The sequence below is a fragment of the Tachysurus fulvidraco genome, chromosome 9, assembly GCF_022655615.1.
Source record: "Tachysurus fulvidraco isolate hzauxx_2018 chromosome 9, HZAU_PFXX_2.0, whole genome shotgun sequence".
Classification (NCBI taxonomy): Eukaryota; Metazoa; Chordata; class Actinopteri; order Siluriformes; family Bagridae; genus Tachysurus; species Tachysurus fulvidraco.
The window spans coordinates 26,440,480-26,462,668 of record NC_062526.1 but is presented as its reverse complement, the minus strand read 5'-3'; the positions used below and the strand labels follow the sequence as shown (position 1 = coordinate 26,462,668).

Below are 22,189 nucleotides of genomic sequence, written 5' to 3'. Positions count from 1 at the left end.
TTTGCAAGCGTGTTAGAGATGCCTCACCAATGCCTACATAGAGACTATTACAATAGTCCAGGTGGGATGATATAAAAGCATGGATGACCCTCTCAAAATCAGTAAAAGATACAAATGACTTGACTTTAGCTGATTGCCTTAACTAAAAAAAACACGATTTAACTACCAAATTAATCTGTTTTTCTAGTTTAAAGTCACCGTCCATTAAAACCCCCAGGTTTTTAACAACAGGCTTCACAAATGACTTTACGTCACCCAGATTTACATCACGAGTATTAATCTTACCGCCAGGTCGAAATAAAATTATTTCAGTTTTATCTTCATTAAACTTTAAGAAGTTGGAGGCCATCCAGGCTTTAATAACTTCAAGACATCTCAGCAAAGGTGCCACAGAGTTTGCATCCTTCTGTTTCAAAGGCAGATAGAGTTGCAAGTCATTTGCATAACAGTGAAATGAAATGCCATGTTTCCTAAAAATGGACCCTAAAGGTAATATATATAAAGAAAATAAAATTGGTCCAAGAATGGAACCCTGAGGGACTCCACATACAAGAGATGCAGTAGAAGACACAATTTCCCCAAGACGTACAAAGAAAGTTCTTTCACCCAGATAAAATTAAATGTGTGTGGTCATAGAACTGTTGCCCAGAATAAACAAATGCTTGAAGAAATTACAAGTACTTTAACAGAACTCAAAATATTACACACAGAATGGTGATCATTGTAGAATTTTTGATTTATAAGCATTTAAGTCAATTTGGCTTGGAAAAAAAAAACAGGTTTCATTATTCTGACATTAAAAAATAGTCAAAATGGTTTCAAAACAATCTCCTGCCCTTGAAATACCAGCCTGTAATTGTGCATCAACTTTTGTGCCTCTATAGTGAAAATAATTCAAAATTTCAGTTTTTTTTTTCTAAAAATGTTTTGTATAGAAATAAGGTTTATTATACCAAATATATATATTTTTTTGCAAAATATATGTTAATATGTTGGAAACAAGTTAGACTAAAAAGGTGAAAAAAATGGCATTCATATATACTTCATTTTTTATAAGCAGTCAAAACAGACAAGATCAAGTTGACTCGGTGCTCCTAATTTGCATAGGAGGAAAATAGGAGAGTTAAATTAATATTCATTTTAAAATGCATTGAAGTAAGTAAGTTCCAGGAAAACATATTAAATATTCACTTTACGCTCAAAACATATCATCAGCCTACGTTCAACTTCCAAAAGCAGATTTCTCTGACACAGTGTGTATGATAGAAGGGGGTTAGAGGGAGAAGAAACAGTTAAAAAAAGGGGCGTTTATAAGCTCTATGTCCTTGTGCTGCTCCTCCCCTCCCTCCCTCTCGCTGTCTCTCCCTCTCTCTCTCATACACACACAGAACCAGGAAGTTAATTCCAACAAAATCGCAACTCAGTGCTGCTCTGTGTTCAGAAAAATGGCTGAGGCGAGTATTTCAGTAGATCAGCTTTCAGTGGATCAGTTCATCTGTTCAGTGTGTCTGGATCTCCTGAAGGATCCGGTGGCTCTCTCCTGTGGTCACAGTTTCTGTAAGGTGTGTATTAATGGTCACTGGGATCAGGAGGATCAGAAGGACGTCTACAGCTGTCCTCAGTGCAGAGACACTTTCACACCAAGGCCTGTTCTACACAGAAACAACATGCTGGCTGAAGTGGTGGAGAAACTGAAGAAGAAGACTGAAGTTCAAGCTGCTTCTCCTGATCACTGTTACGCTGGACCTGGAGATGTGGAGTGTGATTTCTGCACCGGGAGAAAACACAAAGCCGTCAAGTCCTGTCTGATGTGTGTGGCTTCGTTTTGTGAAACTCATCTCAAACCTCACTATCAAGTTCCTTCATGGAAAAAGCACAAGTTAGTGGAAGCTTCTGGAAATCTACAAGAGAAGATCTGCTCTGAACATGATAAAGTGCTGGAGATCTTCTGTCGTTCTGACCAAAGCTTCATCTGTTATCTGTGTATGACGGATGAACATAAAAGCCACGACACCGTCTCAGTTAAAGCTTACAGAACTGAGAAAGAGGTGAGAAATACAAGTCTCATCTATTCAGTCAGTTCATACAATTTATATTTCTAATGTAAAGTGGCTGAAGGTTTCCAAGCAGAAGCTACAACTTAGGGTTCATATTAAACTTTTAAGCTTTGGATATATTATTATTAAAAAAGAAAAAACAGTGAAATGTCTTTTATTTTTCCTCAGAATGAGCTACAGGAGGAGCAGCTGAAATTCCAGCAGAGACTCCAGGAGAAGCAGAAGAAGGTGCAGGAGCTGAAACAGGCTGTGAACACTATAAAGGTGAGCAGTGAGCAGAGACAGAGCTTCTCCTAGAAACACACACAACATGGACAACATGGAGACATTTAGAGTCCCAGTAAGAGAGAGAATGAGAGATGAGCTTTAAATGGACCTTCATGTGTTGTGTGTCTCCTAACAGCTCAGTACACAGACAGCAGTGGAGGACAATGAGAGGATCTTTACTGAGCTGATCAGCTTCATGGAGAAAAAGCTCTCGGAGGTGACGGAGATGATCAGAGCTCAGGAGAAGGCTGAACTGAGTCGAGCTGAACGACTCTTGGAGCAACTGGAGCAGGAGATTAATGATCTTCAGAGGAGAGTCACTGAGATGGAGAAGCTTTCACACACACATGATCACATCCATTTCCTCCAGGTAACACACACACTGTCTGAAACATACACACACACACACACACACACACACACACCTGTATATATAATGTGTATATTTCTCCACCTTTCTCCTTCTCTATGTTGTTCTTCTTTCTCTCTGTAGAGTTTCCAGTCTCTTCGTGTCTCTTCTGGACATGACGACACATCCAGCATCACTGTCAGTCAACATCTCTCATTTGATGGAGTGAAGAAATCTCTCTCTGACCTGAAAAAGAGACTCGTGGAAATCTTCCAGGAGGAATTCATCAACATCCCTGGACGTGGTGAGAGAAATGGTCCTGATAATGTGTTGTCTAAAATAAAACACTGATTAAATATCAGACAGAAATTCTGTCACTTTAAATTGTTTCAGTCTTTTTTACGGCACCTGATTTTTCCATCTCCATTTTGTTTCTGTGTCTCCACAGCTGCAGAACTTCAGATAATTTTACCCTCAGAACCAAAGAGTAGAGATGATTTTCTGCACTGTATGTGTAACACACACACACACACACACACACACACACACACACACACACACACACACACACACACACACACACACACACACCTTTAAATTAATTAAACCACACATGTTCACATTGTTCAGTTTGTTTTTCTCTTTTATTTTAGATTTCTGTTCTCTGACTCTGGATCCCAACACGACACATCGTAACCTCATTCTGTCTGAGAAGAACAGAGCAGTGACACTCAGTGAGAGAGAGCAGCAGTACTCTGATCATCCAGAGAGATTTAACTCCTTGTGGCAGGTGTTGTGTAAGGAGAGTGTGTGTGGACGCTGTTACTGGGAGGTGGAGTGGAGCGGTGGTGGTGTGTGCATATCAGTCTCATATAAAGACATCAGGAGGAAAGGAGGTGATAATGAGTGCTGGTTTGGACGCAACAAACAGTCCTGGTGTCTGGAATGTTCTTCTTCTTCTCTCTCTTTCTATCACAACAACATTAAGACTGATCTCAGAGTTCCATCATCCCCCAGAATAGGAGTGTATGTGGATCACAGTGCAGGAACTCTGTCCTTCTACAGTGTCTCTGACACCATGAAGCTCCTCCACAGAGTCCACACCACATTCACTCAGCCTCTATACGCTGGGTTCGGGCTCTACCCTTGTAGAACATCTGTAATATTATTTGATCCAAAATAAAATATTAGCAATATGACTTTATTCATAATTAAAACGACCAATAACTAGAATATAGCATAACAATAAATAGAAGTAACGTGTCTTATTTTGTCTTTTTATTACTGTAAGTCACCGGGTTTCCTAATAACTGGTGAGGTAAAATTAGCCGTTAGCCTCCGCACATGCGCAGTCCGTTCTGAGTTTGAACCAGAATGGTGGTGTTGCTAGAAACAACACAGATATATATACACTAGATGTTGCCTTGCATGCGGCAGTACATTGGAACGAATGCGTCAATTGAGCCGCCATGTTGGTAAGGGGGCTCCTCCTCTTAATGCATTAGCGTCAATATAGGCAAAGAAATAAAATCACCATAAAACGTCATGAATGCGATTTCTGTTGTTTTTTTTTTTTGGATCGTTCCAACGGCCAGACATGTATTTATCATGAATTCCAGAGAAAATTTAAGGTTTTGATATGAAGACAATATAATGCATAATGCTAGTAGGTGTAAGTTTATTATTTACATTCTTCCACTTGAGTAAACTTCAAATGAACAATCACTACTTAGCTTATAGCTTACTGCATGTAACACTGCTACAATGGTGTGACTATACATGTTCATTTAAACATTTAAATTGTATTGGTTTTTTAAATATGATACACAAAGCAATTTGCAGGTGGAAGCAAATCACAAATTTGAGAGGAACATAATGTGAAAGTTATATAGTTGAGGTGCCAAAGACAGTTCAATCTTTTATTTATTCCTTTCCTGCAATACTTTTGCCACATTAAATAAGTATGTAATAAAGTCACATGAACCAAAAAAATAAAAACAAAGTTTGATTTTGAGGCTGAACGTGTGTTACACTGCCAAGCTAACTGGTGACATCCTTCCAGGACTGTCAGCTGAGTTAACCATTAAAATAAAAAGTGTTTAGTGTCCTTGCAACTTGTCCATGACTGACGTCTCTGTTTATCACCTTGGATTCTACAAACAGATTCAGATTCTGATTATTTTATTTAATACCGTCAGCGATCAAAAGCTATTTTCATGGCAAAAATTCTATTTCAAAAACACAAATATCTTATAAATACAATAAAAACGAAACAAATATTAACAGCAGTCGTATTATACATTTTAATAATTAACATAAGATAAAAAAAAATCCAACTCCTTTTCAGGCATAATGTCATTAAATATGTCCTTAAGTAACTTGATAAAAGAGCATTCTGCTTGTGTTAAGTCCAGGACAATCTAATAGAATATGTTTGACAGTTAAGAGAATCCTACAAAACATACATAAAGTTGGGTTCACCTGCAAAAAAAAGCATGAGTCAATTTTTAATGTCCTTATGAGCTTCAGAATCTACAAATATTGTCGGTTTTCCTAACTGTCAAAAACTAAAGGGTAACCAGCATGGATTATCTATGGTCATTAACCAAGGACTGAAACAAACCAATGTAACCAGAAATATAATTTCCTAACATTCAATATCATAAACCACATTCTCACTTGTGAAATGTAATCCCTTGCTGTCAGGTTTTTAGATTTCTTTCGTTTGAACATCCAAACGCAGCACAGAAGTTTGGCATCGTCCATGCATTTAAAGTACAAAGATGGTGGCGGTTTTGACGCATTTTTAGGACCCCAAGGCGACATCTATGTATAGATATCTATGGAAACAACGTTATGCGACATTGTAGTGGATTTATACACCGAGGAAAGAGCTAAAGGTATGAAATTAAACAAAAATATCAGGTTTCAGGTTGGATTTGGCCGAAGATTAAAATGACAAATACAATACGCATTCACAACAGTATGCACTGAAAACAAAACACCTCGAGACCATTTGTATTTTTTGCGAGAGCCAAGGTCGCGTTTGTTCGTGAAAGCTCTCGTTATGACCTTCTGCTGGAGGGGGAAGAGGAGGACACGGGGAGGAAGGATGACAGGAAACAGCCGGAGAAGGGGTGGCAGTCGGACGACGAAGACGACAAGAGGGCAAAGATACCGAAAGTGTGTAAAAATCATTGATATTCTGTTCTCTTCACAAGACCGGAAAAGTTCCAGGGAATTTAGAGTAAGAAATGTAATGTGGTACATTCCCTGTGTCCAGGACGGTCTTTATGAGTTTATGTGCATCTTTTGCAATGGTGTCAAAAGTATTCACATTCATTACTCAGGTAGAAGTATAGATACTAGGGTTAAAAAAAAATAAAAATTCTGTAGAAGTTGAAGTATCAACTCAAGCTTTTTACTCCAGTTAAATGTATAAACGTAAAAGTAATGCAAGGAAAAAAATGCCATTAAGGACAAAAGCTTTGGCTGTGCCACAGGGGCCTATTGTGTACTACTCCAAAAAACTAAAGATGACAGTAATGTTATATTAATATGTTTAATTAATGTTGAAAAATTTACCTAAAGAATATACATTAATATATGTGTACTACTGAGCTGTGTTTCATGGAGCAGAAGATATGACTATTGGCTATAAGTATAGTAATGGTGCAAAAAGTCAAACTTCAGAGGCATGTCATCAATAACCTTTATTGAACCAAACACAACCAAACAACAACAGAGTAAACAACAACAGGGAAGCACAGAACATGCGACAAAGAGTTACCAATATCCTTTGTTCAGCCGCAAAAGCAGCTGTTTTCAAGGTTCTTTGAGCCAAGTTTATTTGTATAGCGCTTTTTACAATAGACATTGTCTCAAAGCAGCTTTACAGAACATAAACATAGAGCAGAAGGTAAACATAAGGATTAATAAAAGAAATAACGAATAATAAAAGAAAAAGAATTGACAGAGTAAAAAATTCAAGATTATTATTAGATATATATAGTTCACAATCTGTATGTATTTATCCCCTTATGAGCAAGTCTGAGGTGACTCAGGCAGCAGTGGCAAGGAAAAACTCCCTTAAATTGGTAAAGGAAGAAACCTTGAGAGGAACCGGACTCAAGGGGGACCTCATCCTCATATGGGTGACACTGGGGGTGTGATTGTAATATACAGTCAAACAAATATTGTATTGGTGTAAGGATCATGGACTTCGGATCTCCTTAGTATCACAGAGTCCAACTGGAGATGCCTCAGGATTCCCAGTGTCTGCCTCGGCTCAGTGGACGTCCAAAGGCTTCGTCCCTCAGAGGACGGTAGGAGCTGGTACAATGTCTGGATGCCTCGGGATGGGTACAAAGAGAGAAGCAGTGGAGAGGGATTAACATATCTGCTGTTCATAAAAATGTGTAGGTCTGATGTACTGGTGCATGATATTATGGGATGTATTATGTGTACGCCTGACTAAAGAGATGAGTTTTTAATCTACATTTAAACTGGGAAAGTGTGTCTGAGCCCCGAACACTATCAGGAAGGCTATTCCAAAGTTTGGGAGGTAAATAAGAAAACGCTCTATCACCTTTATTAGACTTAGATATTCTGGGAACTACCAGAAGTCCTGAGTTTTGTGATCTCAGAGAGCGTGAAGGATTGTAACGTGTTAGAAGACTAGTTAGATACATGGGAGCTAAACCATTAAGAGCCTTGTACGTAAGTAGCAGCAGTTTGTAATCAGTTCTAAACTTAACAGGTAAAGTGTAGAGATGATAACATTGGGGTTATATGGTCATACTTTCTTGTCCTAGTGAGAACTCTGGCAGCTGCATTTTGGACTAACTGTAACCTATTTATTAAAGATGCAGGACAACCACCTAGTAATGCATTACAATAGTCCAGTCTAGAGGTCATGAACGCATGAACTAGCTTCTCAGCATCAGATACAGACAGGATGTTTCTCAGCTTGGCAATATTTCTAAGGTGGAAGAAGGCTGATTTGGTAGTATGGGCGATACGATTTTTAAAACACAAGTTGCTGTCTAAAATGACACCGTCAATGTACATCCCTCTAAATGGAAGTTGTGAGAGTTTCTGTGGTTTCTGATGTAGTCAAAGTCTGTGGATTAAAAACAAAAATCAGGGCAATTTAGACCATATGACACTATTGTTGTGTATTGGGTAGTGTGTCTCTATACTGTCTCCAAAGAATTTACACACATTAAAGGGATAGTTCACCCAAAAAGAAAAATTGTGTAATCATTTTCACATTTACCAGACCAGACCATTTACCCTTATCCAGAGAGACTTGCATTTTTCTCTTTTATACAACTGAGCAATTGAGGGTTAAGGGCCTTGCTCAGGGGCCAAGCAATGGCAGCTCGGTGAACATAGGAATCAAACTCACCACTTTTCGATTGGTAGCCCAACACCTTAAACACTAGGCTACCTCATCCTCAGTAGGAAGTAGGAAAATAAATGATGGAATTCAATGGTACCGTCAACTGTGTGCTTACCATCATTTATCAAAATATGGTCTTCATTTATCACTATACTTCCATAATATTTGTTTTCCTACTATGGAAGTCAATGGTTACAACAAACAGCTGTGTGCTTAACATCATTGATCAAAATGATGGATCATGACTATCCTTACTACATAACTTATCAACCAGCTGTAGATTATAGCTTTGCACAATTAACTTACAAATATTGCATATAGTAACAATATAAGCTCAGATAACATTTGGTTAATGAGTTTTATCCATCCAACCATTTCAAAAAAATTCTTCCAGGGACAGCCAGGGATGTATAAGGGTTGGGGTTGGTTGGTCTTCCTGGCTACCAACTTCCTCACTGGTGCTAGTGCTTGGTTGAGACATTTCGTTTTGAGCCTCTTCCACAGACATCTTCGTATTTGGGTAACTGAAGTGTGATTTGTGTCAATGTGCAGGTGCAATAGATCACGTACAAACCAATAGGGTGTCGGAATGGTACAATGTTTATACTTCTCATCCAACCACAACCACATTCTCTCTATCCGGATGACACGATTTATTTATTTATATGGCGCGATTTATCTTAATATGTTTTATTTTAATGATAAGCTGAAATGAAATATTAGTAACGAGGCTATTTTTAAAATGCAAGGAATAGAAAGTACAAGTAATTTTGTGAAAATGTAAGGAGTAGAAGTAAAAAGTATGCTAAGAAATTATTACTCCATTAAAGTATAGATACTCAATTTCTACTTAAGTAACGAAGTATTTGTACTGTGTTACTTGACACGTCTGGTATTAGAAGAAAAAGCAGCTCGTATGTAGAGAACACAATCGGTCTGATTTTGAGTCGGCTGAGTCTTGCTATTGTGACCATAGCATGTGAACCATAAGGTATAAATTCCTCATTTTGATAATTAAACTGAGAATGACTACACCACCCCCACTTTAACAACTTAGTGGGAGAAAATAAGACAACACGCTCAAGCAATTCAAATGAATGAATTAGAAGCCAGAGTACAAAGGAGTTTACAATTTATTCAACAGCGATGGTAAAATAGAAGCTCCACATATACAAAGACTGTCAACAGCTCCCCCTACTGGTTCAGATTTAAACACCCACTGGGCATAAAAGGAATGAGTTCTAGCATTAATAAACAAAATAAACACAATAAAAAAAATCACATCAAAATTAAACCTGTACAAAAAAATGTTTCAATCGCACCTCAAATCCAAATAATAAACAAATAAGAAAAACACCCAATACACAAGAACTCAATTCCTACACAAACCCAAGGGAGATTTTATGCCCAGATCAAACTTACTAAAACAGGAGCGTATAATTCCATGTTGTATTTTATCGTGTATAATGGTGTAAAGAAATACAAAATAAATGAAGAAAGAAAATAAATTAAAAATACAAAGAAAGAATCAGTGGTTGCCAAGTCAACAGAAAAGGAAGTACTCCTATAAATAAAAACACCTTTAATACATTTCAATAAAAACAGAGCATTAAATATACACAGTATAAGACATTCCCCTTTGTCCAATATGAATAAAACTACAATGAACAGTTCCATTTTAACATGACCATCTCTCCATATTACACAATAAAAACCCCACACTTCAATGAGAATAAAAACAGCATTATTACCTGGCTAATGATATCAGGTGCTATTGAGCAATTGGTTATTTGTTACACATCCTGTTCTGGAAAGCTGTGCGTCTGCATTTATGACCTGTAGCAACACAAACAACTATTAATGTAAGCAATATCCCGCAATTAGACGTTTCAACTCTTAAAACAACACTGCAACGTCTTTACCTGATAAATGACACTCCTGAAGAATGCCCAGCAGTCACTAAAGCCACTAAATCCACCAAACTGAAGAGACAGAATATCCACAGCAACCTTTAGAGCACTGAGCTGTGTTTCATGGAGCAGAAGGAACCAGAGGAAACGAAATGAAACGATAGTTTTTAACAAGATGGTGTAACAGACTAGTCACAGCTGTCCTTCCAACGCACACACACGTACCAGAGGGAACGAGATCAAGCGATTAAACACCTGTGTAATTATCCTACACATCCTCTTAAAGCGAAAGTAGTCTCATCCCGGTCACACTATCTTACATAATATTCATTTTAAAATGCATTGAAGTAAGTAAGTTCCAGGAAAACATATTAAATATTCACTTTACGCTCAAAACATATCATCAGCCTACGTTCAACTTCCAAAAGCAGATTTCTCTGACACAGTGTGTATGATAGAAGGGGGTTAGAGGGAGAAGAAACAGTTAAAAAAAGGGGCGTTTATAAGCTCTATGTCCTTGTGCTGCTCCTCCCCTCCCTCCCTCCCTCCCTCCCTCCCTCTCTCTCTCTCTCTCTCTCTCTCTCTCTCTCTCTCTCTCTCTCTCTCTCTCTCTCTCTCATACACACACAGAACCAGGAAGTTCATTTCAACAAAAACTCAGCGTGCTGCTCTGTGTTGCAGAAAAATGGCTGAGGCGAGTATTTCAGTAGATCAGCTTTCAGTGGATCAGTTCATCTGTTCAGTGTGTCTGGATCTCCTGAAGGATCCGGTGACTCTATCCTGTGGTCACAGTTTCTGTAAGGTGTGTATTAATGGCTGCTGGGATCAGGAGGATCAGAAGGACGTCTACAGCTGTCCTCAGTGCAGAGACACTTTCACACCAAGGCCTGTTCTACGCAGAAACATCATTCTGGCTGAAGTGGTGGAGAAACTGAAGAAGAAGACTGACTTTCCAGCTGCTTCTCCTGATCACTGTTACGCTGGACCTGGAGATGTGGAGTGTGATTTCTGCACCGGGAGAAAACACAAAGCTGTCAAGTCCTGTCTGGTGTGTGTGGGTTCGTTTTGTGAAACTCATCTCAAACCTCATCTTGAAATTCCTGTTTTGAAAAAGCACAAGTTAGTCGAAGCTTCTGGAAATCTACAAGAGAAGATCTGCTCTGAACATGATGAAGTGTTGAAGATCTTCTGTCGTTCTGACCAAAGCTTCATCTGTTATCTGTGTATGACGGATGAACATAAAAGCCACGACACCGTCTCAGTTAAAGCTTACAGAAGTGAGAAAGAGGTGAGAAATACAAGTCTCATCTATTCAGTCAGTTCATACAATTTATATTTCTAATGTAAAGTGGCTGAAGGTTTCCAAGCAGAAGCTACAACTTAGGGTTCATATTAAACTTTTAAGCTTTGGATATATTATTATTAAAAAAGAAAAAAATCGATACATCTTTTGTTGTTAATTGTGATGTAACCCAAAGGAACCCAAGTATATTCATTAAAGACTAAAATATATTTCCGTGTTTAACTATGAACTTTGTAACAGCCAACATCCAGTGTTCTATTTAATAAGGTGCTCCGTAGAACCCGAGTGAACTTTAACCCTTTCTGTGCAGTTAGTGTTCAAACACTGAGCTCATACACTCTGTATAAACTGCTCGTAAAGTTTATAAACAGTGAAATGTCTTTTATTTTTCCTCAGAATGAGCTACAGGAGGAGCAGCTGAAATTCCAGCAGAGACTCCAGGAGAAGCAGAAGAAGGTGCAGGAGCTGAAACAGACTGTGAACACTATAAAGGTGAGCAGTGAGCAGAGACAGAGCTGCTCCTAGAAACACACACAACATGGACAACATGGAGACATTTAGAGTCCCAGTAAGAGAGAGAATGAGAGATGAGCTTTAAATGGCCCTTCATGTGTTGTGTGTCTCCTAACAGCTCAGTACACAGACAGCAGTGGAGGACAATGAGAGGATCTTTACTGAGCTGATCAGCTTCATGGAGAAAAAGCGCTCGGAGGTGACGGAGATGATCAGAGCTCAGGAGAAGGCTGAACTGAGTCGAGCTGAACGACTCCTGGAGCAACTGGAGCAGGAGATTGATGATCTTCAGAGGAGAGTCACTGAGATGGAGAAGCTTTCACACACACATGATCACATCCATTTCCTCCAGGTAACAAACACACACTGTCTGAAACACACACACACACACACACACACACACACACACATCACATCCATTTAATCCAGGTAACACACACTGTCTGAAACATACACACACACACACACACACACACACACACACACACACACACACACACACACACACACACACACACACCTGTATGTATAATGTGTATATTTCTCCAACTTTCTCCTTCTCTATGTTGTTCTTCTTTCTCTCTGTAGAGTTTCCAGTCTCTTCGTGTCTCTTCTGGACATGACGACACATCCAGCATCACTGTCAGTCAACATCTCTCATTTGATGGAGTGAAGAAATCTCTCTCTGACCTGAAAAAGAGACTCGTGGAAATCTTCCAGGAGGAATTCTTCAACATCTCTGGACGTGGTGAGAGAAATGGTCCTGATAATGTGTTGTCTAAAATAAAACTGATTAAATATCAGACAGAAATTCTGTCACTTTAAATTGTTTCAGTCTTTTACGGCACCTGATTTTTCCATCTCCATTTTGTTTCTGTGTCTCCACAGCTGCAGAACTTCAGATAATTTTACTCTCAGAACTAAAGAGCCGGAAAGATTTTCTTCACTGTATGTGTAACACACACACACATACACACAGTCCACATCTATATATCCTGCGATTGATATCTAACATGTTCACATTTTTCACGTGTTTAGATTTCTGTGATCTGACTCTGGATCCCAACACAGTAAATCATCACCTTGTTCTGTCTGAGGAGAACAGAGCGGTTTCATATAGTGAGAGAAGGCAGCGATACTCTGATCATCCAGAGAGATTTGACTACTACAATCAGGTGCTGAGTAAGGAGAGTGTGTGTGGACGCTGTTACTGGGAGGTGGAGTGGAGCAGTCAGAGATGCATTTTAATATCAGTCTCATATAAAGACATCAGCAGGAAAGGTCATGGTATTGAGTGCTGGTTTGGAGGCAACAGTCAGTCCTGGAGTCTGGAATGTTCTTCTTCTTCTCTCACCTTCTTTCACAACATTAATACTGACCTCAGGGGTCCACCTTCCACCAGAATAGGAGTGTATGTGGATCACAGTGCAGGAACTCTGTCCTTCTACAGCGCCTCTGACACCATGAAGCTCCTCCACAGAGTCCACACCACATTCACTCAGCCTCTATACGCTGGGTTCGGGCTCTACTCTTATGGATCAACTGTAAAACTATGTGATCCAAAATAAAATATTAGCAATATGACTTTTTATTTATTATTAAAACGACCAATTCTTTTTTTTTTTTTTAGGTTAAGCTTAATTCAAATAAACATCTGATATGAGTGAGTGTCTAAATATGTAAAATATGTAAAAAAACAAAAAAAAACAACAGAATTAACAGAATATTGTTTTTAATTTTATGAATTATAATCCATAGTTGCAATTAGCAGGGCTCTCGTGTGTCACGCATTGATCGTGACAGTCCCTCATGTCGGTCTTTTGTCACGCCCTCCCACCACACATTGTATTTGTCACTCAGAAAAATGTACTATTTATCATATATTTAATATGCCGCAGTGCCCAAAATGTATCTGTCCGCACCGCTGTCTCTATGGAATCAGGCAGGAATCAAGCGCCTCTCCCCTGGAGTTCTTAGTCGAGCCTGACACTTCTCAGCCAATCAAAAAAAGAGGCTACACAATTGCCAATCAGAAAATAGCTCTATTGTATCTGGGTAAGATTTAACACAACAACCAATGAAAAAAAAAAGCAGATCCTGGAATTGTTCAGCATCATCCTCGTTCACTCACAGAGAAAACCACTGGAGATACGAGCATCACTTTGAGCACAGAATAAGTCATGATCTCCTGTTTTAATGTCACAACAAATTCACAACTTGTTTGACACAAACAATGACATTGTGACTGCTGTTAGAAACATTTCCCAGATAATCAGCATGAGTTTTTCATGAGTGTCTGTAACTTAGCCAACAGTTTTACAGCCTGTTCACTGACAACACCTGCTCAGAACAAGTAGTCTAGGCTAGTGGTTCTCAAACTGGGGGCCCTGAGATGGTGCCAGTGGGCCCCGCTTTTATGACATTTTATAAAATAATTAATTCATCATAAACTCTGTGTAAATAAATCTCAGAAAACCTACATAAACATACGTTAATATGTTTTGTTTAATTCAAATATTAAGTTTTGGAATGTTTTATGTCATAAATTTTCTGGCGGGTAGTTGGCACCCCATTGTTGTGTTCATAGATATCTATACTTAGATGTCGCCTTGGGGTCCTAAAAATGCATCAAAACCGCCACCATCTTTGTACAGTGCTCTTGTACTTTAAATGCATGGACGATGCCGGCCTTCTGTGCTGCATTTGGTTTTTCAAACATACGAAATATAAAAACCTGACAGCAAGGGATTACGTTTCACAAGTGAGAATGAGTTTTATGATATTGAATGTTAGGAAATTATATTTCTGGTTACGTCGGTTTGTTCCAGTCCTTGGTTAACGACCGCAGCTAATCCATGCTAGTTACCCTTTAGTTTTTGACAGTTAGGAAAACCGACAACGTTTCTAGATTCTGAAGCTCTTAATAAGGACATTAAAAATTGACCCATGCTTTTTTGTTTAAAGGTGAAAAGACCCAAGTTTATGTATGTTCTGTAAGATTCCCTTATCTGTCAAACAGATTTTATTAGATTGTCCTGGACTTAACACAAGCAGAATGCTCTTTTATCAAGTTATTCAATTATGGACATATTTAATGACAATGTGCCTGATAAGGGTTTGGATCTGCATGCACCTTGGGACTGAGAGTAAACACAATTTCAATTCTCTGTATGTACTGTACATGTGGAAGATTGATAATAAAGAGAACTTGAACTCGATTTTTTAAATCTTATGTTAATTCAAAAAAAGTATATTATGACTTGCTGTTTATATTTGTTTTGTTTTTATTGTATTTACATGATATTTGTGAATTTTTACCATGCTTGCATGGCATTAAATAAAATAATCAGAATCTGAATCTGTTTGTAGAATCCAAGGTGATAAACAGAGACGTCAGTCATGGACAAGTTGCAAGGACGCTAAACACTTTTTATTTTAATGGTTAACTCAGCTGACAGTCCTGGAAGGATGTCACCAGTTAGCTTGGCAGTGTAACACACAAGTTCAGCCTCAAAGTCAAACTTTTTTTTATTTTTTTTGGTTTGTGTGACTTTAGTAAATATTTATTTATTGTGGCAAAAGTATTGCGGGAAAGGAATAAATAACAGTTGAACAGTCTTTGGCACCTCAACTATCTAACTTTCACATTATGTTCCTCTCAAATTTGTGATTTGCTTCCACCTGCAAATTGCTTTGTGTATCATATTTAATAAACCAATACAATTTAAATGTTTAAATGAACATGTATAGTCACACCATTGTAGCAGTGTTACATGCAGTAAGCTATAAGCTAAGTAGTGATTGTTCATTTGAAGTTTACTCAAGTGGAAGAATGTAAATAATAAACTTACACCATTATATTGTGAAAAAGTAGATTATCTTCATATCAAAACCTTAACTTTTCTCTGGACTTAATGATAAATACGTGTCTGGCCGTTGTAAAGAACAAAAAAAAAACACTAGAAAATCGCATTCATGACGATTTATGGTGATTTTATTTCAAGGCGACATCTATTGTATATATCTATGATAACCGCTGAGGTAAAATTAGCCGTTAGCCTACGCGCATGCGCAGTCCGTTCTGATTTTGAACCAGAATGGCGGTGTTGCTAGAAACAACGTTAGGCGACATTGTAGTTGATTTATACACCGAGGAAAGACCTAAAGGTACGAAATTAACCGAAAATATCAGGTGTCATTTTCTTGTTTACTATGTATATCAAGGAGGTATTTGTTTTAATAAACGCTAACTCAGCTAGCAGCTAGCTAGCTAGCTAGCACATCCATGTTTATCTGTTAGCATTTCGTCGTTATATTCGAATAGTAGAATTAGGATAAGAAATGAATTAAATTGCTGTGTGCTAGTAGGCGTTAGAGACGGGTTTTCTCCCTCAGTACTGAAGCTGTTTTCAGGGGAAAGTAGCTGATGTGCGTTTGGAAGTCGTCAGTTGACGTCATGACCTGATTTGCATATTTGTTTGCTTGTTTGTTTATTTATTTACGTGTTTTCTGCAGCCTGCTTGAACTTCTTGAAGCTTTGTAAAATCAAGTGCTACAACTACTGTCTCATTCACAATGTCCAGGTAAGATATTATACTATACAATACACACATAAATAACACTGTACTATACAATACAGACATAAATAACACTGTACTATACAATACAGACATAAATAACACTGTACTATACAATACAGACATAAATAACACTATACTATACAATACACACATAAATAACACTGTACTATACAATACAGACATAAATAACACTATACTATACAATACACACATAAATAACACTGTACTATACAATACACACATAAATAACACTGTACTATACAATACAGACATAAATAACACTATACTATACAATACACACATAAATAACACTATACTATACAATACACACATAAATAACACTATACTATACAATACACACATAAATAACACTATACTATACAATACACACATAAATAACACTGTACTATACAATACAGACATAAATAACACTGTACTATACAATACAGACATAAATAACACTGTACTATACAATACACACATAAATAACACTGTACTATACAATACACACATAAATAACACTGTACTATACAATACACACATAAATAACACTATACTATACAATACAGACATAAATAACACTGTACTATACAATACACACATAAATAACACTGTACTATACAATACACAGATAAATAACACTGTACTATACAATACAGACATAAATAACACTATACTATACAATACACACAAAAATAACACTATACTATACAATACAGACATAAATAACACTGTACTATACAATACACACATAAATAACACTGTACTATACAATACACACATAAATAACACTGTACTATACAATACACACATAAATAACACTGTACAAGACAATACAGATGTGATACAATAGACAGTATGAGTTAAATATGAATACAGAATATATGACACATCAGTTATGTACACAAAGTGTGAGAAGTGCACTGTAGTATAATTAACATTTATTGTGTAATATGCTTTTGTACAATATACAGCAGCAGTAGTGTGTGTAATATATACGGATGATGTGATGACTGACAGTTCTGATAATGCAGCACTTGTAGATATGAAGATATTTTAAAGGATCTTTAGTTTAATATGCTGGGGTCAGGGTTCGACCCTGTTGCACGTGAATTATTCGCAGTGCGGACACATTTACAGCATTTGGCAGACACCATTATATCCAGAGCGACTTACATTTTTATACAACTGAGCAATTGAGCGTTAAGGGCCTTGCTCAGGGGCCCAACAGTGTCAGCTTGGTGGACCTGGGCTCGAACTCACAACCTTACGGTTGGTGGCCCGACATTTCACTGTAAATGTAGTGAATTGTTTTTTAGAAGCTTGTTCCAGAGTCATTACAGTGCTGCTGTTCTGTCTTCTTTCCTCATCCAGAGAGATTTCATCATCCAAACCGGTGACCCTACTGGTACTGGCCGAGGAGGAGAGTCCGTGTTCTGGTCAGTAAGAAGCACCTCAGTCTTTTTCAGGATTATACACTTGCCATGTTTATTCTTAAAAGAATTCTTAAAAATAGAAAAATATTTACTAAACATTACTATAAACTTGTTGTGTTGTGTCAGTAAGCTGTACGGGGATCAGGCACGCTTCTTCGATGCAGAGAAGGCTCCCAGAATCAAGCACAGGAAGAAGGGGACTGTCTCCATGGTGAACAATGGCAACGAGCAGCACGGATCTCAGGTGATTCTTTATTTATTTATTTTTCTTCTTCTTGATATGAAGTGAATACATGCATGTCTTCTGATATCAGAGTTATTTACATATAAGGTGTGTGTGTGTGTGGCCTCACCAGTTCCTCATCACTACCGGAGAGAACCTGGACTACCTGGACGGCGTTCACACCGTGTTCGGGGAGGTCACAGAGGGAATGGACGTCTTGGCCAAAATCAACGAGTCATTTGTGGACAAAGACTTCATTCCTTACCAGGACATCAGGTGACCTGAAACAAACCATGTGCTGCTTTGAAGTTCTTCTGACACACATTTTGGAGCATTGTTGTGATAAAAACTTGTGCTGTGGTTGCAGAATAAATCACACTGTCATTCTGGACGACCCATTCGATGACCCTCCAGGTCTGCCAGTGCCGGACCGATCCCCAGAGCCCACGAAACGACAGCTGGACGTGAGTGTTGTAACCAGTTTGTTAGGCACCAGCAGCATAATGCTTTTGCTCCACCAGATGTAACTCACACATTCATGTAGGATTATACGTGCGGTGGGTCAAACAAAGCATGGACGTTCTGACCGTGTCAGTTTAGAGAGTTTAGAGAGACTTCCTGACTCCTGACAGTTTCAGATTCACTGACTACCTAAGTCACTGATTCACTGAGAGTTTTACTGACTCCTGACAGTTTCAGATTCACACCTAAGTCACTGATTCACTGAGAGATTTACTGACTCCTGACTCTTGACCCCTGACTCACTGACCGTTTCAGATTCACTGTAGTTGTTAGTGACTAACACTCTGAATGACCGACGGATTAACTGATCGATTTAAACTGGTTACTTTAGATTATGGTGCTGGAATGAGTTAGGTGAGTAAAACTGTGGAATGAATTATGAGGCAAATTTAGATGAAAGTGTGTGTGTGTGTTGTAGAGCGGCCGTATTGGAGCTGATGAAATGATAAACGATGCTGATGGGAAGGATGCAGAAGAGCTGGATGAACTGATAAAAGAGAAGGAAGCAAAGACACAAGCCATCTTGCTGGAGATGGTGAGCCTCTCTCTTTTTCTCTCTCTCTCTCTCTCTCTCTCTCTCTCTCTGTGTCTCTCTCTCTCTCTCTCTCTCTCTCTCTCTCTCTCTCTCTCTCTCTCTCTCTCTCTCACACACAATTCTTGTGTACGTGTGTGTTTGTTCCCCCAGGTTGGCGACCTGCCTGACGCAGACATTAAACCCCCAGAGAACGTGCTGTTTGTGTGTAAGCTGAACCCGGTCACCACCGATGAAGACCTGGAGATCATCTTCTCTCGCTTCGGCCAAATCCAATGGTGCGAGATTTTACCTCCATCATCTCTGTGTCACTTTATGAGAAAACAAAAGAAACAAACTCAATGGGCTGAATTCAAATCATCAATGAATTATTTTTAGGGGATTTAAGTGAAAGCGGAGATACTAGAGAGGAGACGGAGACGGACAGAAGGTTAATTATCTGTACTTTATTTTTTTCGTGCACAGCTGTGAGATCATCAGGGACTGGAAGACGGGCGAGTCTCTGTGCTACGCTTTCATCGAGTTTGACAAGGTTTGTATCGCACTGTATGAAACCCACCATCTCAGTCATTCGGTGCTGTAAGTTTAGGTAAAAGATGCACATTTATTAAATCATACCAGCACGACCGAAGTAGAAAAAAACACCTTTTTTGTTTAGTCCTGTTTGTCGGTTCTGTCAATTTTGTTTAATTAAAATAAAAAGAAATAAAATTCTGCAAATTAAAGGAACCATTTTCCTAATGCCGTCGTCATGGTGACCCTTCCCATCATCTCTAAAGCGAACAGGAGGGTCTTAAGTTTCAGCAGGAACTCAAACAAAGTGATGTCTCAGTACGAAGCACGTTTAATATCTCATTAAAGATACAGCTGAAAGTTCAGAGACCAAGCTTCAGGTGAGCTGTTGTGCAAATGTAGTTGCAGCTCAGGGACTCCAGGGGGCAGCATGGAGCCTTTTTTTTTTTTTTTTTTTCTCCGTATAAGGAAACCATAGATGTGGAAATGCAGTACTGCTTGTGTCTCACGTCCTGTACGTTGCCCTGACAGTTTAAACCAGTCGTAGTTTTAAATTTATCGTCCGTGGACTCGAGCCGCCAACGTTTGTGTTTCAGGTGGAGGACTGTGAGAAAGCGTTCTTCAAGATGGACAACGTGCTGATCGACGACCGACGCATCCACGTAGACTTCAGCCAGTCTGTATCCAAGATCAAATGGAAGGGTAAAGGTAGGTGTGTGTGTACACTCTGTGCCTGACAGTCATCATTTTTAGATCACTAGCCTGTCTTAAGTTCATTTTCGGTATTTAATCTTTAACGGCATCTTCGAAACCTTGCGTAACAACCGATTTTAATCAGGCGTCGCTTTCTTCCTCTTCCTAGCCGATTCAAGTTTAATAATTACATGTAATATTGCTCCAAATATCAATAATGGTGTGTGTGCAATACCATGTATAACTTGCATTTAAGTTGGTTATATATATATATAATATAAATTGTATATACACTGTACACCTACAGTTTTGATCTTGGGCTTTTCATTAATCAGCATTAATGTGTTATTTTATATTTCTATTTGAAAACATTTTGCATTTGTTTGTTGTTGCTAGTTTGAGTCTAGAAATACAAATTTCAGCATTGTCAGTAATGTGTGTGTGCATCTTCCTTGAGAACCAAGCAAGTCGACTCATGAGTCGACATTTTTCTCTACATCGTGCAGCCCTAGAGTTTTGTTCTAAAGTTAAACTGAGAAATCAGAGGTAAAAAAAACCAAAAACATAATTTTCATAATAATTGATGGTTTTGTCTGTCGTAGGTGGGAAGTACACTAAAGATGACTTTAAGGCTTATGAGAAAGACCTGGATAACCGATCCAAACTGGCTCTAAAAGACAAAATCAAACCCAAGCAGGAGTATCCTTTTGGCCTTGTGTTCATTTAACTAATATAAACTAGATTTATCTTCCAGTCAGAGATTTTATTTATTTATTTATTTATTTGCGAGAGCCGAGGTTGTGTTTGTTTAACGCCTTCCCGAAAGCTCTCGTTACGACCTTCTTCTGGACGAGGAAGAGGAGGATGCGGGGAGGAAGGATGACCGGAAACAGCGGGAGAAGAGACGGCAGTCGGACGATGAAGACGACAAGAGGGCAAAGAAACCGAAAGTGAGTAAAAATCATAAAGATATTCTGTTCTCTTCACAAGACCGGAAAAGTTCCAGGGAATTTAGAGTAAGAAACGTAAAGTGGTACATTCCCTGTGTCCAGGACGGTCTTTATGAGTTTATGTGAGTCTTTATTAATAAATCCTGTTGTCGTTTTTACTCTTTTCACTCTAGGATGCTGCGCAGAGCTGGAGAGAGCGGAAAGAGAGCAAGCAGCGATCACGGTCTCGCTCCAGAGACAAGGACAGATACAGAGAGAGGGACAGAGACAGGGACAGTCACCATAATAAACACAGTAAGCACAAGCAGAAAAGCCACAAACGTGATCGCAGCCGCAGTCCAAAGAGGTCAAAGGACAAAGAGCACAGCCGGCAGTATCGCTGATTTTAAAAAGGGGGGGATGCGCATCGTTATGGGACGCCATCATACACCGTCGCAGGGTGACGTCCACAGAGCAAACACAAAGTGTTAATTAAATGTTAATGAGTATGAGACAAAATGGCAGCTGGGCATCAAAGCCTAACCACAAAAGGTGTGTAATTAGTTTGTGTTTTTGTTTAGAAAAGAACATAATAGATAATGTGGGTGGGAAATGTCCTGAAATATAAATAAATTGGATCCTAAACACTTGAAGGATTTTAGATTTCATTCCCGTTGGGATTTTTCCTCATAAGGCTCCAGCCGTCAAGCCCCAGTCCCGACTCCTCAGATCCACCTTAACATATTTATTCCCAGATACGAGAAACTGACAACAGAACGAGTTTAATAATTAACTTAAAGCCCTCACTACATCCTTCTTTTTATTTTGTTTATTTCTATGTAGGCCCCCCCCCGGTGTACATCATGCGTCAGTGCGAGTTTAGAAACGTTACCTAAACTGTCTCACGGCCTCGTATCACATCTGCTCAAATAAACAAACATCACAATCACACAGCAAG

At 38.6% G+C, this 22,189-nt stretch overlaps 3 protein-coding genes and 1 long non-coding RNA gene across 5 annotated transcripts; 3 read left to right on the top strand and 1 right to left on the bottom strand.

Moving 5' to 3' along the window:
• The first annotated feature begins 1,391 nt into the window (after positions 1-1,391).
• LOC113660594 (tripartite motif-containing protein 16-like) lies at positions 1,392-4,219 on the top strand. 2 transcript variants are annotated; one of them, XM_047818411.1, is made up of 6 exons: positions 1,392-2,048; positions 2,226-2,321; positions 2,461-2,694; positions 2,818-2,989; positions 3,122-3,181; positions 3,327-4,219. In XM_047818411.1, exons 1-6 carry the CDS (start codon positions 1,446-1,448, stop codon positions 3,854-3,856), a joined length of 1,695 nt encoding a protein of 564 aa, XP_047674367.1. In that variant the 5' UTR covers positions 1,392-1,445; the 3' UTR covers positions 3,857-4,219. The 2 variants fall into 2 exon arrangements, with proteins under 2 accessions (XP_047674367.1, XP_047674366.1); XM_047818410.1 differs by having other exon boundaries at positions 1,397-2,048; positions 2,818-2,977.
• Positions 4,220-8,017: 3,798 nt separating this feature from the next.
• Positions 8,018-10,524, bottom strand: LOC113660568. The gene is made up of 4 exons (XR_007143864.1): positions 10,213-10,524; positions 10,000-10,101; positions 9,829-9,913; positions 8,018-9,641 (listed from the first exon to the last, which is right to left on the bottom strand). It is a non-coding gene; the product is annotated as an uncharacterized LOC113660568 (long non-coding RNA).
• Positions 10,525-10,605: 81 nt separating this feature from the next.
• On the top strand, positions 10,606-13,395 carry LOC125145473 (tripartite motif-containing protein 16-like). Its single transcript, XM_047818413.1, has 6 exons — positions 10,606-11,275; positions 11,687-11,782; positions 11,922-12,155; positions 12,392-12,551; positions 12,692-12,751; positions 12,842-13,395. The coding sequence occupies exons 1-6, from the start codon at positions 10,673-10,675 to the stop codon at positions 13,369-13,371; spliced, it is 1,683 nt and encodes a 560-aa protein (XP_047674369.1). The 5' UTR covers positions 10,606-10,672; the 3' UTR covers positions 13,372-13,395.
• A 2,434-nt stretch (positions 13,396-15,829) lies between these two features.
• Positions 15,830-22,182, top strand: ppil4 (peptidylprolyl isomerase (cyclophilin)-like 4). Its single transcript, XM_027174152.2, has 13 exons — positions 15,830-15,970; positions 16,319-16,386; positions 17,758-17,822; positions 17,946-18,063; positions 18,176-18,318; positions 18,410-18,506; positions 18,983-19,099; positions 19,250-19,374; positions 19,562-19,628; positions 20,206-20,317; positions 20,905-21,001; positions 21,129-21,252; positions 21,426-22,182. Exons 1-13 carry the CDS (start codon positions 15,901-15,903, stop codon positions 21,633-21,635), a joined length of 1,413 nt encoding a protein of 470 aa, XP_027029953.1. The 5' UTR covers positions 15,830-15,900; the 3' UTR covers positions 21,636-22,182.
• The last annotated feature ends 7 nt before the right edge of the window (positions 22,183-22,189 follow it).